The sequence below is a fragment of the Cherax quadricarinatus genome, chromosome 48 (genome assembly GCF_038502225.1).
Source record: "Cherax quadricarinatus isolate ZL_2023a chromosome 48, ASM3850222v1, whole genome shotgun sequence".
Lineage (NCBI taxonomy): Eukaryota > Metazoa > Arthropoda > Malacostraca > Decapoda > Parastacidae > Cherax > Cherax quadricarinatus.
In genome coordinates, this window is record NC_091339.1 from 17,342,554 (window position 1) to 17,356,934 (window position 14,381).

At 39.3% G+C, this 14,381-nt stretch overlaps 1 protein-coding gene across 1 annotated transcript in view; it reads right to left on the reverse strand.

Moving 5' to 3' along the window:
- The window catches only part of LOC128696023 (regulating synaptic membrane exocytosis protein 2), a 56,883-nt gene that overhangs the window by 4,738 nt on the left and 37,764 nt on the right, over window positions 1-14,381 (reverse strand). The window contains exon 12 of the mRNA XM_070094923.1: window positions 3,155-3,231. Within this exon, the coding sequence (XP_069951024.1) occupies window positions 3,155-3,231 (77 nt within the window). The remainder of the gene's footprint in view (window positions 1-3,154; window positions 3,232-14,381) is intronic.

Genomic DNA, 14,381 nt, shown 5'->3' on the forward strand with positions numbered 1-14,381 from the left:
TATCAGTCAATATATCCCACTGTGATCTAGCATACTATTTCTAAGAAATTCTACCTATATTTGCAAAACAAATATATAAATATATATATACATATCAGAAAGACCACGATTTTGCCCCGTTTCTAAAAACATAAATGACACATAAGTGGCAGACACTACAAAAAAAATGTCCTTAAATAGCATATGTCAAGACAACAGTGCAAGACGAGAGAGCTTGGGAAGGGAAGGGTGAGGAGCCTAGGTAAAACAAATTGCCTAATGTGGGTTGGATGCTTGGATAAGGTCACACGGTAAGAGAGAGACAGACAGAGACGAAGCAACACGATATATTCAGCTGAAATACAACTTTACCTTTCATTTCATTTGGGAGCTGTTTTTGAAGACGGGACAATGTGACAATTTATCAATCTAATTGCAAGAATGAGGTGGTTAGCTAAATGCATATAAATATATACATATATATATATTCATATATAATTATTCTAGGTTTATCTTACAGTGCAGTGCAAACTTGTAGTGAGTAAGAAAATAAAATGGCAGTGAAGGTGCATAGGAACAAAAAGCCATTTATATCAAAATACTTTACTTGTGCTAGTTTAATGTAAATGAAAGTGCTTTAAAAAGCCAAATAGAACAAAATATATCAAAATATTAAAGGGATATTTGCTTAAGTGCGTAGCAAATCAGATATCTACATTAACTATGTCATAAGCAGCTAAGAGCTGTGTGTATCAGCCTTTATCTACGTGAAGTAACTTGAGCAGTAATCTCGTAAGAAGGAAGACATAAGCCAAAACATAGTCATGTTCCATCTTGATTTTCTGCCGCTGCGTATAATATTTCTTTAGCCGTTGAGAGCGTCTAAAACTGACGTCTTGAGCCAGCTAGATACGCGGAAATTTTGCGGAAGATGATGACAGGTTTTTTGGTGTTCTAGTGAAGTTAAGAATGTAGTCAGGAGGGAGGAGCAGTGTAACTCGGAAGTTTGTAAACAATTGCCAATATTTTATCACCTCACAATAGCGTAAAAATCAGTGAATGAAAAATGGTACTGAGCGAAATAGAGGACTAATATTATGTATCTTTCCTTGATAAGGCCACGCGTAGGCGATACGTCATACTAATAAAGGTCACCTCATACATATGTGTGTGTTTCCATTTCCCACTTGTCGGCTACGTCATACTGCAGCTACATGTGTCATTCCGACTAAAGAGGAAAAGTATCACGGACGTTAAGACATTTGTTTTCTCTTTTAAATAATATTAATGTGTACATGTATTTCCTTGGCATAGCGCCTCTAATTATACTCTCAACATTCACAGGTGCTGTCAGCACGGTTTGGCAGCCATTGCTTACTAAAAAAAGGTAAGAATATGAGATCAAAGATTAAAAATCTCTTTTTTTTCCACCGCTCATTGGTGTGACTAATTTTGAGTGCCAAATACTGACAGCCAGAGTACTTTTGAGCACCAAGTACTGTCAGAGTACTACTGAATGCCAAAAAAAGACAGCCAGAGTATTTTTCAGTGCCAAGGACTGACAGCCAGAGTACTTTTGAGCGTCACGTACTGTCAGAACACTACTGATTACCCTTGAATTCCAAGAGCAATCAGCTAGAGTACTATTGTGCTCAAGTTCAAGCAGCCAAAGTACTTTTGAGCGCTGACAGCCACATTACGTTAGAATAACCAGAATTCTTGTATGCCCCAAGTACAGGCAGCCAGAGTACTTTAGAGCTCCAAGCGCAGGCAGCCAGTGTACCTCTGAGCTCCAAGTATAGCCACAGTTCTTTAGAGCACTCTAAGCACAGACAGCCAGAGCACTTTTGAGTTCCAAGCGGTCAGCCGAAGTATTTTTAAGAATGTAAACAACCTGTAATACACACACACAATAAATGCTGCAGGCTTAATTAGGGGTGCTTTAAAAAAACATTAAAAACTCGCCATGCAGAAGCACCCACTGACTCGACTGCCAAGCGTCTGCCAGTTGTTCTGTGCATCGTGGAACAAGGCAGTTAAGGGGTTAAATAAAAAAACATCAGCTTAATTGATCTTCAAAAATAATGCATTTGAAACTGCATTCACGTTGGTATTTTTGTTGGTATTTTTGTTCAGGTTATGTAAAGAAATTGAAAAAACTCTGTTGCATTCATACGGCTAAAATGATTATATATATATATATATATATATATATATATATATATATATATATATATATATATATATATATATATATATATATATATACATATATATATATATATATATATATATATATATATATATATATATATATATATATATATATATATATATATATATATATATAAACACTAAAAATGTGTCTTTAAGACAATTCGAATAAGTACACAGATATTTTTTTATAATTTAAAGGATTTGTAATAAAAGACAAAGCCATATTTTAAGAAAAGATGTTTCTCTCACAGATCTTCACCAGATTATTTGAAGAAGGTCTGAATGAGCGAAACGTCATTTGTTTTATTAGCTACAGACTGGCTCTGTCTTTCACATACTACTTGTCGCCTTGTTACCCATCATTCATACGGTAATGACTGGTGTTTCCAGCGTAAGAATTCCGCAGATTTTTAATTCAGGTGTATGCAGAGGAACAGTGAGCCTCCCTCACTGTGGGAAAACACCGGGAGTGTTACTCAGTACACTCAGCTCTAACATAAAGCTCCTCTCAACATAGAGCAGTTTTTCGTGAGTGCCATTGAAAAGCTCAACGGAAATTGAATGGTGCTTACTGTTAAAGTCCTTTTCTTGCACTATCCCATTCTGAAGGTACTTTGTTTTTTCAACGGTATTAACAAAAAAGTTGGTCTATATAAGATGGAGCTTTATAAGAAAGCTGACAGTACTAGGAAAAGAAAAGCAAAATTTTAGGTTCTCAAAAAAGAGGTTTAAATTTGATAGATAGTTACCTTTTATTTAAGTGTCGTCTAGTATATTAAAGAGAATCTTAAATGGCCTGCTAACTGGTAAAACACTAGAGAATTAAAAGGCACAGTACCGTGATTGGTATTAGTGTGGTGAAACTCTAGCTTTGAGTCTATCAGGAAGGAAGACCAGTGAGAAAGGGAGAGAGTAAAGTTGGATTTAGGGAGAAGGGGAAAAACACAGTACCACTGACCTGTAAGAATCTCCCTATATCCCCTGGGAACAACCTGACTCGGTCCAAGGTCGCCGGAGGTCACGTCTCCGCTTCCGCTAGTTGACCCCACCACGGAGGCAAGAGGAGGAAGTTGTGCCAGGACAGGTGGTGGTAGGATGGGCGAAGATGGCAGGAGAGGTTGTGGTAGTGGTAAGACAGGTGGTGGTGGTAGTGGAAGGACAAGTAGATTATAATGGTGGTAGGGGATGGTGGTAGGGAGTGGTGGTGGTGGTAGTGGTGGCAGCGACAGAATGAGTAATGAGAAGAAACAAAAGATAAAACCGTAATAAAAAAAAGAGAGATGGAGTGATGAGCGACAGATGACCAAGAAGATAACACCAGTTAAGATAACACCCAAATAAAGGAGGAAGAGAACACCGAATTTAAGAACACAAACATAAACATGAAAGGATAAACACAGGTTTTGCCAGGATATAAGAGAGAGAGAGAGAGAGAGAGAGAGAGAGAGAGAGAGAGAGAGAGAAAATGATGTGTGACAGGAGTAAGGACAATGGAGAGGTGGTTGCCGTAGTATCAGTTGACATCACAAGGCACATCCGTCGAGGGGGTAGAATCCACGAACAAAGGAATCCACGAACGGAGGTAGAGGCCACGAACGGAGGTAGAGGCCACGAACGGAGAAGGGAGGGAGGGACGGTGTGGGGGGAAGAAAGAGAAAAAATAACGTGAGAAAGTGTGAAAGATAGAGAACAATGTACAGATAAGCGAACACATCGTGCTGTTTCTGAAATAACATTACTGGAAGGTCAGTTCTTTGATACATTTAAATCTAAGCCACATAAAGTTGTGATACCAAATAAGTAGTGATAGTGGTGGTGTTGGTGGTGGTGATGGTGGTGGCGGTAATGGTGATGGTGGTGATGGTGGTGGCGGTGATGGTGGTGATGGTGGTGAAGGTGGTGGTGGTGGTGTTGATGGTCGTGATGGTGGTGATGGTGGTGGTGGTGATGATGGTGGTGATGATGGTAGTGATGGTGGTGGTGATGGTGGTGATGATGGTGGTGATGGTGGTGATGGTGGTGGTGACGGTGGTGGTGGTGTTGATGGTGGTGGTAATGGGCGATGATGGTGATGCTGCTGATGAGAGTATGAAGGTGAAGTGCTTCTGGTGGCAATGGTGATGCTAATAATGATGATGATGATGATAATGATGTGCAACGGGTGCGATAATGGCAACAACTCTACTACTACTACTACTACTACTACTACTACTACTACTAATGCTACAGCTACTCCCACTATTACTACTCTTACTAATAATATAATAACGATGCTGATAATGATGATAATATTAATGACTATGCTGTGCTTGGAGTGGTGATGAGAATGTCTAAGTACCACACAGCAACGATCACATAAGTGGCTGGAAAAGAACATTGTAGACCTGCCTGGGTCACTGCAGAGATCAGTAGCAACATGTATGCAATGGGTGCAACAGACAAGTGTCTTTAATTAATGGTAAATTAAAACAAAATACCTGACACAGTCATTTTCGAAAGATACATAGAAAAAATTTGGTTTTTAAATATTTTTTTTAAGGGACTAGGGAAATGAATTACTTTTAAGGCTTTTTCAAAAAAATAGCTAAACCCGAACGGGTTATTCAGCACAGCTGATGAATTAAAACTGCTGTTAAAAAAAACTGGTTAAGATAGAAGCAAGAGGTATGCAGCTTCCGGTATTTATTTGTGTTTTTGGTTTAACTGGGTGTGAGTTGGACCTGCCTAGCATGAGCCAGTAGGCCTACTGCACTGCTGCTTGGGAGAAATTACCTTCAACATAGGGGGAGCAAGGGGGTCATGACCCCCAATCATTTATTCCCACACTGCTAAGGCAGGGAGGATGCCTTGATGCTAGTGAAGGGCTCTGAATCCAGGGAATTAGAGTCACTCACTTCGTATTAGGATTAAACTCTGCAGGTGCTGTATGATCCTTACCAGTTAATAATAATAAATATCATAATAAAAACAAAAATCCCCCCCGAACATAAACGTGCTCTGATCTCTGGCCAGTGTCAGGTCACATGTAAACACTGAGAAATCCGGCTGCGTCTTCACCATGCACGAACGGGTCAGAAGATGCCAAGAGCTGTCTGGGAAGAAATGAAGATTTAACTGGAAGGAATGCACTGGGCCCGTTCGTGTATGCACCGAGTTTGCACATTCGATTAAACGCATTATAAATCCTGTGTTACATTAACTTTGGAAATTATGTAAGAAATTTATAGGTTATTATTATTTTATGATTATGGTTTATAGTTATTGTTTAAGCATTATTATCATTATTATCATTATTATCATTATTACAGTACTATGGAATTTTGAGACAGCATCATAAGCAAGCGTAATCTGCCCAAAATTAGTGGATGTAATAATGGATTGTTTGAACAATTAATTATGTGTTAGGGTGTGTGTTTTTTTTTTTTTTTTTTGGTTTAAGGGTTGAGGACGTCACAAGGATCCAGCGTCGAGACACGAACGAGCCGCCATGAAGCAGTGTAAACAAAGTCACTACCTGCTAACACCACACTGTCAGCAATACCACAATGTCAGCAACACCATACTGTCAGCAACATCACATTGTCAGCAACATGGAGCTACACATAATTTTACTGACATTTTCAGGACAGAATAATAGATAATAAAAAAGATGACACATTTCAGATTAACGAGAAATATATGCTTCGATTTTGTGAATGTACACACACACACACACACACACACACACACACATGTATATATATATATATATATATTTATATATATATATATTTATATATATATATATATTTATATATATATATATATATATATATAATGTGCCGATTAGGTAAAATTGGTCAATTAGCAAGAACTCATTTAAAATTAAGTCGTTTCTAAAATTTTCTCATATAAGTTGAAATATATATTTTTTCATTTATGTTAAAGTAAAAATTAATAATTTTGTACCTAAGGAACCTTAGAAAATTTACCTAACTTTATTATAACAAGCTCAATTTAATTTAGACTAACCCAACTAAATATATTTTAGATAAGTTTATAATAATAAAACAAACACAATGAAATATATTTTTCGTTAGGTTCAGAATGATTTTTGCGAAATTATTGTATACACAAACTTTCGTTTGCTTCATTCGGCAAGAAGAGCGTTGCTATTTAAGCCAAAATCGCCAGTTTTACCTATTCGGCATATATATATATATATATATATATATATATATATATATATATATATATATATATATATATATATATATATATATATATATATATATATATATATATATATATATATATAAAGAGAGAGATAGAAAGGAGTTAACATTACTAGGAATGGTAGGTTAGGTTACATGGCTAGACTTTCTTAAGACATTAGCCCATTTGCAAGCAAAGGAAAGTGGATAGTTTAAGAGGTGTTTGGAGCAAGCAGTCAGAAGAAGTTAGAGGATGGCATCATGTCATGTGTATGTGTGTATAAAGTCAGTATATCTTTTTCATAATCAAATGACTGTTACTTTGAAAGTGGAAGAGAAAGTCTTTTCTTATGTCCAGATTTGTCACGAAACTGTAACAGTCAAAATATCGTTCCCTACAATATGTCCATGAAGAAGCAGCAGTCTCTTCATTCTAACACCAAGATCTAGTGATTTAGAACACTTCAGCTCAGTGTAAAATGCATGGGGCACCAGTTGCCCGCTTGATACAGTGTTTTGAAAACAGCAGCTGTCGTTAACTTGTTACGTAACCATAGTTACGCCTCTTTTATTAAGTAATATGCCAGCGATTAACAACAGCTTGAATTACGAGAGAGTCGTAATTAGCAGACGGAGGCTCGATCCTCCACCACTCCTTGTGATGAATGAACCATACGGGTTTTGAAATTCATAACGCTTCAATACAATGTGAATTAAGTATGTAGTTTCCAGGAGTTTTACTGCGGAGTGTATTAAATACTTCTGTGATCAACGTCATCTCTCACCGAGTGAACATTTTCTTTTAACAAAATAATTTAGCCTAAATCAATTAGGAATAAAGTTCCTAAGTCACTGGATAAACTGTTTGATCCGGGAAGAATTCCAGTGTGATTCAGTCAACGTATAATCAACCAGAGACAGCTCCCTGGCAAGACCCAGTTGAAGTTTTAATGACACCATTATCAACAACTCTCTGAACGAAATAGTGTTCTAACCCATGGCAAGACAGTCCTAAAACTAGCAAGTCAGTGTGTTAGCCACTTGACCATGCCGGCCTAATACGAATCAGTTAGGTAAATTTCTATATATGTAACAGGGACCAACTCTGTGTACATAAACGAGTCTCGCACCGGTATAGTTGTGTCAAGCCCCAGCTCAGGTCCCTTCAGTGAACAGGCTCATTAGCTCTTCTTATTGTTCTTATTGTTCTTAGTGTTCTTAGTGTTCTTAGTGTTCTTATTGTTCTTATTGTTCTGTTTCATTATAGCTCCCCAGGATTCACTTGTATATTCTATGTACATGGCTGTACATAGTCTGTATCGATGAGCCTAACATTATACTAAGTATATGTTGAGAAGACAATGTTATCAGCATTTTCCTTCTATCTATATAATCATAGTTTACATATTAATCCTGCCAACCTGGTGTTCAATGTTGTTCGTCTAATCTGCTTGTGCTCACAAATATGTGGCTGCAGAGTTCGAGTCATAGGGCCTGGCCACGTCCCTTAATTTATCACTTGCCCTGAAGCACCTACTCTTAAACGAGTACATATGATGCCTTCCTCCAAAAACTCGCGAGTGACGTGCACACGCTAATGACGTGCACTCGCGTGTTGCGTGCAGTGTACAGTGTCTATAACTGAAATTTCGATGATGTCCTAAGATAGTAACCATCCTTAACTCTGTAAATAGAAACCATCCTCAACTCTGTACACAGAAACCATCCTTAACTTGAAACACAGAAACCATCCTTAACACTGTACACAGAAACCATCCTTAACTTGAAACACAGAAACCATCCTTAACACTGTACACAGAAACCATCCTTAACTTGGAACACAGAAACCATCCTTAACTCTGTACACAGAAACCATCCTCAACTCTGTAAACAGAAACCATCCTTAACTCTGTACACAGAAACCATCCTCAACTCTGTAAATAGAAACCATAATTAACTCTGTACACAGAAACTATCCTTAACTCTGTAAATAGAAACCATCCTTAACTCTGTACACAGAAACCATCCTTAACTCTGTAAATAGACACCATTCTTAACTCTGTACACAGAAACCATCCTCAACTCTGTAAATAGAAACCATCCTCAACTCTGTAAATAGAAACCATCCTTAACTCTGTACACAGAAACTATCCTTAACTCTGTAAATAGAAACCATCCTTAACTCTGTACACAGAAACCATCCTTAACTCTGTAAATAGAAACCATTCTTAACTCTGTACACAGAAACCATCCTTAACTCTGTAAATAGAAACCATTCTTAACTCTGTAAATAGAAACCATTCTTAACTCTGTACACAGAAACCATCCTCAACTCTGTAAATAGAAACCATCCTCAACTCTGTAAATAGAAACCATCCTTAACTCTGTACACAGAAACTATCCTTAACTCTGTAAATAGAAACCATCCTTAACTCTGTACACAGAAACCATCCTTAACTCTGTAAATAGAAACCATTCTTAACTCTGTACACAGAAACCATCCTCAACTCTGTAAATAGAAACCATTCTTAACTCTGTACACAGAAACCATCCTCAACTCTGTAAACAGAAACCATCCTTAACTCTGTAAATAGAAACCATCCTTAACTCTGTAAATAGAAACCATTCTTAACTCTGTACACAGAAACCATCCTCAACTCTGTAAATAGAAACCATTCTTAACTCTGTACACAGAAACCATCCTCAACTCTGTAAATAGAAACCATTCTTAACTCTGTACACAGAAACCATCCTCAACTCTGTAAATAGAAACCATCCTCAACTCTGTAAATAGAAACCATCCTTAACTCTGTACACAGAAACTATCCTTAACTCTGTAAATAGAAACCATCCTTAACTCTGTACACAGAAACCATCCTTAACTCTGTAAATAGAAATCATTCTTAACTCTGTACACAGAAACCATCCTCAACTCTGTAAATAGAAACCATCCTTAACTCTGTACACAGAAACTATCCTTAACTCTGTAAATAGAAACCATTCTTAACTCTGTACACAGAAACCATCCTCAACTCTGTAAATAGAAACCATCCTTAACTCTGTACGCAGAAACCATCCTCAACTCTGTAAATAGAAACCATCCTTAACTCTGTACACAGAAACCATCCTCAACTCTGTAAATAGAAACCATCCTTAACTCTGTACACAGAAACCATCCTCAACTCTGTAAATAGAAACCATCCTTAACTCTGTACACAGAAACCATCCTCAACTCTGTAAATAGAAACCATCCTTAACTCTGTACGCAGAAACCATCCTCAACTCTGTAAATAGAAAACATCCTCAACTCTGTACACAGAAATCATCCTTAACTCTGTAAATAGAAACCATCCTTAACTCTGTACACAGAAACCATCCTCAACTCTGTAAATAGAAACCATCCTTAACTCTGTACACAGAAACCATCCTTAACTCTGTAAATAGAAACCATCCTTAACTCTGTACACAGAAACCATCCTCAACTCTGTAAATAGAAACCATCCTTAACTCTGTACACAGAAACCATCCTCAACTCTGTAAATATAAACCATCCTTAACTCTGTACACAGAAACCATCCTTAACTCTGTAAATAGAAACCATCCTTAACTCTGTACACAGAAACCATCCTCAACTCTGTAAATAGAAACCATCCTTAACTCTGTACGCAGAAACCATCCTCAACTCTGTAAATAGAAAACATCCTTAACTCTGTACACAGAAACCATCCTTAACTCTGTACACAGAAACTATCCTTAACTCTGTAAATAGAAACCATCCTTAACTCTGTACACAGAAACCATCCTTAACTCTGTAAATAGAAACCATCCTTAACTCTGTACACAGAAACCATCCTCAACTCTGTAAATAGAAACCATCCTTAACTCTGTACGCAGAAACCATCCTCAACTCTGTAAATAGAAAACATCCTCAACTCTGTACACAGAAACCATCCTTAACTCTGTAAATAGAAACCATCCTTAACTCTGTACACAGAAACCATCCTCAACTCTGTAAATAGAAACCATCCTTAACTCTGTACACAAAAACCATCCTCAACTCTGTACACAGAAACCATCCTCAACTCCGTACACAGAAACCATCCTCAACTCTGTACACAAAAACCATCCTCAACTCTGTACACAGAAACCATCCTCAACTCTGTACACAGAAACCATCCTTAACTCAGTAAATAGAAACCATCCTTAACTCTGTAAATAGAAACCATCCTTAACTCTGTACACAGAAACCATCCTCAACTCTGTAAATAGAAACCATCCTTAACTCTGTACGCAGAAACCATCCTCAACTCTGTAAATAGAAAACATCCTTAACTCTGTACACAGAAACCATCCTTAACTCAGTAAATAGAAACCATCCTTAACTCAGTAAATAGAAACCATCCTTAACTCAGTAAATAGAAACCATCCTTAACTCAGTAAATAGAAACCATCCTTAACTCAGTAAATAGAAACCATCCTTAACTCAGTAAATAGAAACCATCCTTAACTCTGTAAATAGAAACCATCCTTAACTCTGTACACAGACTACCACTTACCTGCTGTGATCAGAAGCTCGTGTCCTCGACACGCTAAACAATGCACGGAAATACCACACGAAAGATCTCCCCCACTGGCTAGGTCTCGGACCATCTGATAGACAGTGTACAGAGAACCAGCTTCGCTGAAGAGTAAGCTCAGTGATGAGCTTTATAAATCTGAGCGCCAAGAAGCTGTTAAGCTTTGACACTGCCATTCTCGTCGGCACTATTGCTAAGTCGAAACATCATCTATCCATGCATTTATCTACTCATTTCTCCCTCTAATTCGTTCTCTACTTCTAATTCGCCCTCTTCAAATTCACCCTCTTCAAATTCGCCCTCTTCTAATTGGCCCTCTTTAAATTCAACATCTTCAAATTCGCCCTCTTCTGATTCGCCCTTTTCTAATTCGCCCTCTTCTAATTCGCCCTCTTCTGATTCGCCCTCCTCTAATTCGCCCTCTTCAAATTCGCCCTCTTCTGATTCGTCATCTTCAAATTCGCCCTCTTCAAATTCGCCCTCGTCTGATTCGCCCTCTTCTAATTCGCCCTCTTCTAATTCGCCCTCTTCAAATTCGCCCTCTTCAAATTGGCTCTCTTCAAATTCGCCCTCTTCAAATTCGCCCTCTTCAAATTCGCCCTCTTCTGATTCGCCCTTCTTCTGATTCGCCCTCTTCTAATTCGCCCTCTTCTAATTTGCCCTCTTCTAATTCGCTCTTTTCTAATTCGCCCTCTTCTAATTCGCCCTCTTCAAATTCGCCCTCTTCAAATTCGCCCTCTTCTAATTCGCCCTCTTCTAATTCGCCCTCTTCTAATTCGCCCTCTTTTAATTCGCCCTCTTCAAATTCGCCCTCTTCAAATTCGCCCTCTTCTAATTCGCCCTCTTCTAATTCGCCTTCTAATTCGCCCTCTTCTAATTCGCCCTCTTCTAATTCGCCCTCTTCTAATTCGCCCTCTTCTAATTCGTCCTCTTCAAATTCGCCCTCTTCTAATTCGTCCTCTTCAAATTCGTCCTCTTCTAATTCGCCCTCTTCTAATTCGCCCTCTTCTAATTCGCCCTCTTCTAATTCGCCCTCTTCTAATTCGCCCTCTTCTAATTCGCCCTCTTCTAATTCGCCCTCTTCTAATTCGCCCTCTTCAAATTCGCCCTCTTCTAATTCGCCCTCTTCTAATTCGCCCTCTTCTAATTCGCCCTCTTCTAATTCGCCCTCTTCTAATTCGTTCTTCTAATTCGCCCTCTTCTAATTCGCCCTCTTCTAATTCGCCCTCTTCTAATTTGCCCTCTTCAAATTCTCCCTCTTCTAATTCGCCCTCTTCTAATTCGCCCTCTTCAAATTCGCCCTCTTCTAATTCGCCCTCTTCTAATTCGCCCTCTTCTAATTCGCCCTCTTCTAATTCGCCCTCTTCTAATTCGCCCTCTTCTAATTCGTCCTCTTCAAATTCGTCCTCTTCTAATTCGCCCTCTTCTAATTCGTCCTCTTCAAATTCGTCCTCTTCTAATTCGCCCTCTTCTAATTCGCCCTCTTCTAATTCGCCCTCTTCTAATTCGCCCTCTTCTAATTCGCCCTCTTCTAATTCGCCCTCTTCAAATTCGCCCTCTTCTGATTCGCCCTCTTCTAATTCGTCCTCTTCTAATTCGCCCTCTTCTAATTCGCCCTCTTCTGATTCGCCCTCTTCTAATTCGCCCTCTTCTAATTCGCCCTCTTCTGATTCGCCCTCTTCTAATTCGCCCTCTTCTAATTCGCCCTCTTCTAATTCGCCCTCTTCTAATTCGCCCTCTTCTAATTCGCCCTCTTCTAATTCACCCTCTTCTAATTCGCCCTCTTCTAATTCGCCCTCTTCAAATTCGCCCTCTTCTGATTCGCCCTCTTCTAATTCGTCCTCTTCTAATTCGCCCTCTTCTAATTCGCCCTCTTCTGATTCGCCCTCTTCTAATTCGCCCTCTTCTAATTCGCCCTCTTCTAATTCGCCCTCTTCTAATTCGCCCTCTTCTAATTCGCCCTCTTCTAATTCGCCCTCTTCTAATTCGCCCTCTTCTAATTCGCCCTCTTCTAATTCGCCCTCTTCTAATTCGCCCTCTTCTAATTCGCCCTCTTCTGATTCGCCCTCTTCTAATTCGCCCTATTCTAATTCGCCCTCTTCTAATTCGCCCTCTTCTAATTCGCCCTCTTCTAATTCGCCATCTTCTAATTCGCCCTCTTCTAATTCGTCTTCTAATTCGCCCTCTTCTAATTCTCTTCTAATTCGCCCTCTTCTAATTCGCCCTCTTCTAATTCGCCCTTCTAATTCGCCCTCTTCTAATTCGCCCTCTTCTAATTCGCCCTCTTCTGATTCGCCCTCTTCTAATTCGCCCTCTTCTAATTCGCCCTCTTCTAATTCGCCCTCTTCTAATTCGCCCTCTTCTAATTCGCCCTCTTCTAATTCGCCCTCTTCTAATTCGCCCTCTTCTAATTCGCCCTCTTCTAATTCGCCCTCTTCTAATTCGCCCTCTTCTAATTCGCCCTCTTCTAATTCGCCCTCTTCTAATTCGCCCTCTTCTAATTCGCCCTCTTCTAATTCGCCCTCTTCTAATTCGCCCTCTTCTAATTCGCCCTCTTCTAATTCGCCCTCTTCTAATTCGCCCTCTTCTAATTCGCCCTCTTCTAATTCGCCCTCTTCTAATTCGCCCTCTTCTAATTCGCCCTCTTCTAATTCGCCCTCTTCTAATTCGCCCTCTTCTAATTCGCCGTCTTCTAATTCGCCCTCTTCTAATTCGCCCTCTTCTAATTCGCCCTCTTCTAATTCGCCCTCTTCTAATTCGCCCTCTTCTAATTCGCCCTCTTCTAATTCGCCCTCTTCTAATTCGCCCTCTTCTAATTCGCCCTCTTCTAATTCGCCCTCTTCTAATTCGCCCTCTTCTAATTCGCCCTCTTCTAATTCGCCCTCTTCTAATTCGCCCTTCTTCTAATTCGCCCTCTTCTAATTCGCCCTCTTCTAATTCGCCCTCTTCTAATTCGCCCTCTTCTTATTCGCCCTCTTCTAATTCGCCCTCTTCTAATTCGCCCTCTTCTAATTCGCCCTCTTCTAATTCGCCCTCTTCTAATTCGCCCTCTTCTAATTCGCCCTCTTCTAATTCGCCCTCTTCTAATTCGCCCTCTTCTAATTCGCCCTCTTCTAATTCGCCCTCTTCTAATTCGCCCTCTTCTAATTCGCCCTCTTCTAATTCGCCCTCTTCTAATTCGCCCTCTTCTAATTCGCCCTCTTCTAATTCGCCGTCTTCTAATTCGCCGTCTTCTAATTCGCCCTCTTCTAATTCGCCCTCTTCTAATTCGCCCTCTTCTAATTCGCCCTCTTCTAATTCGCCCTCTTCTAATTCGCCCTCTTCTAATTCGCCCTCTTCTAATTCGCCCTCTTCTAATTCGCCCTCTTCTAATTCGCCCTCTTCTAATTCGCCCTCTTCTAATTCGCCCTCTTCT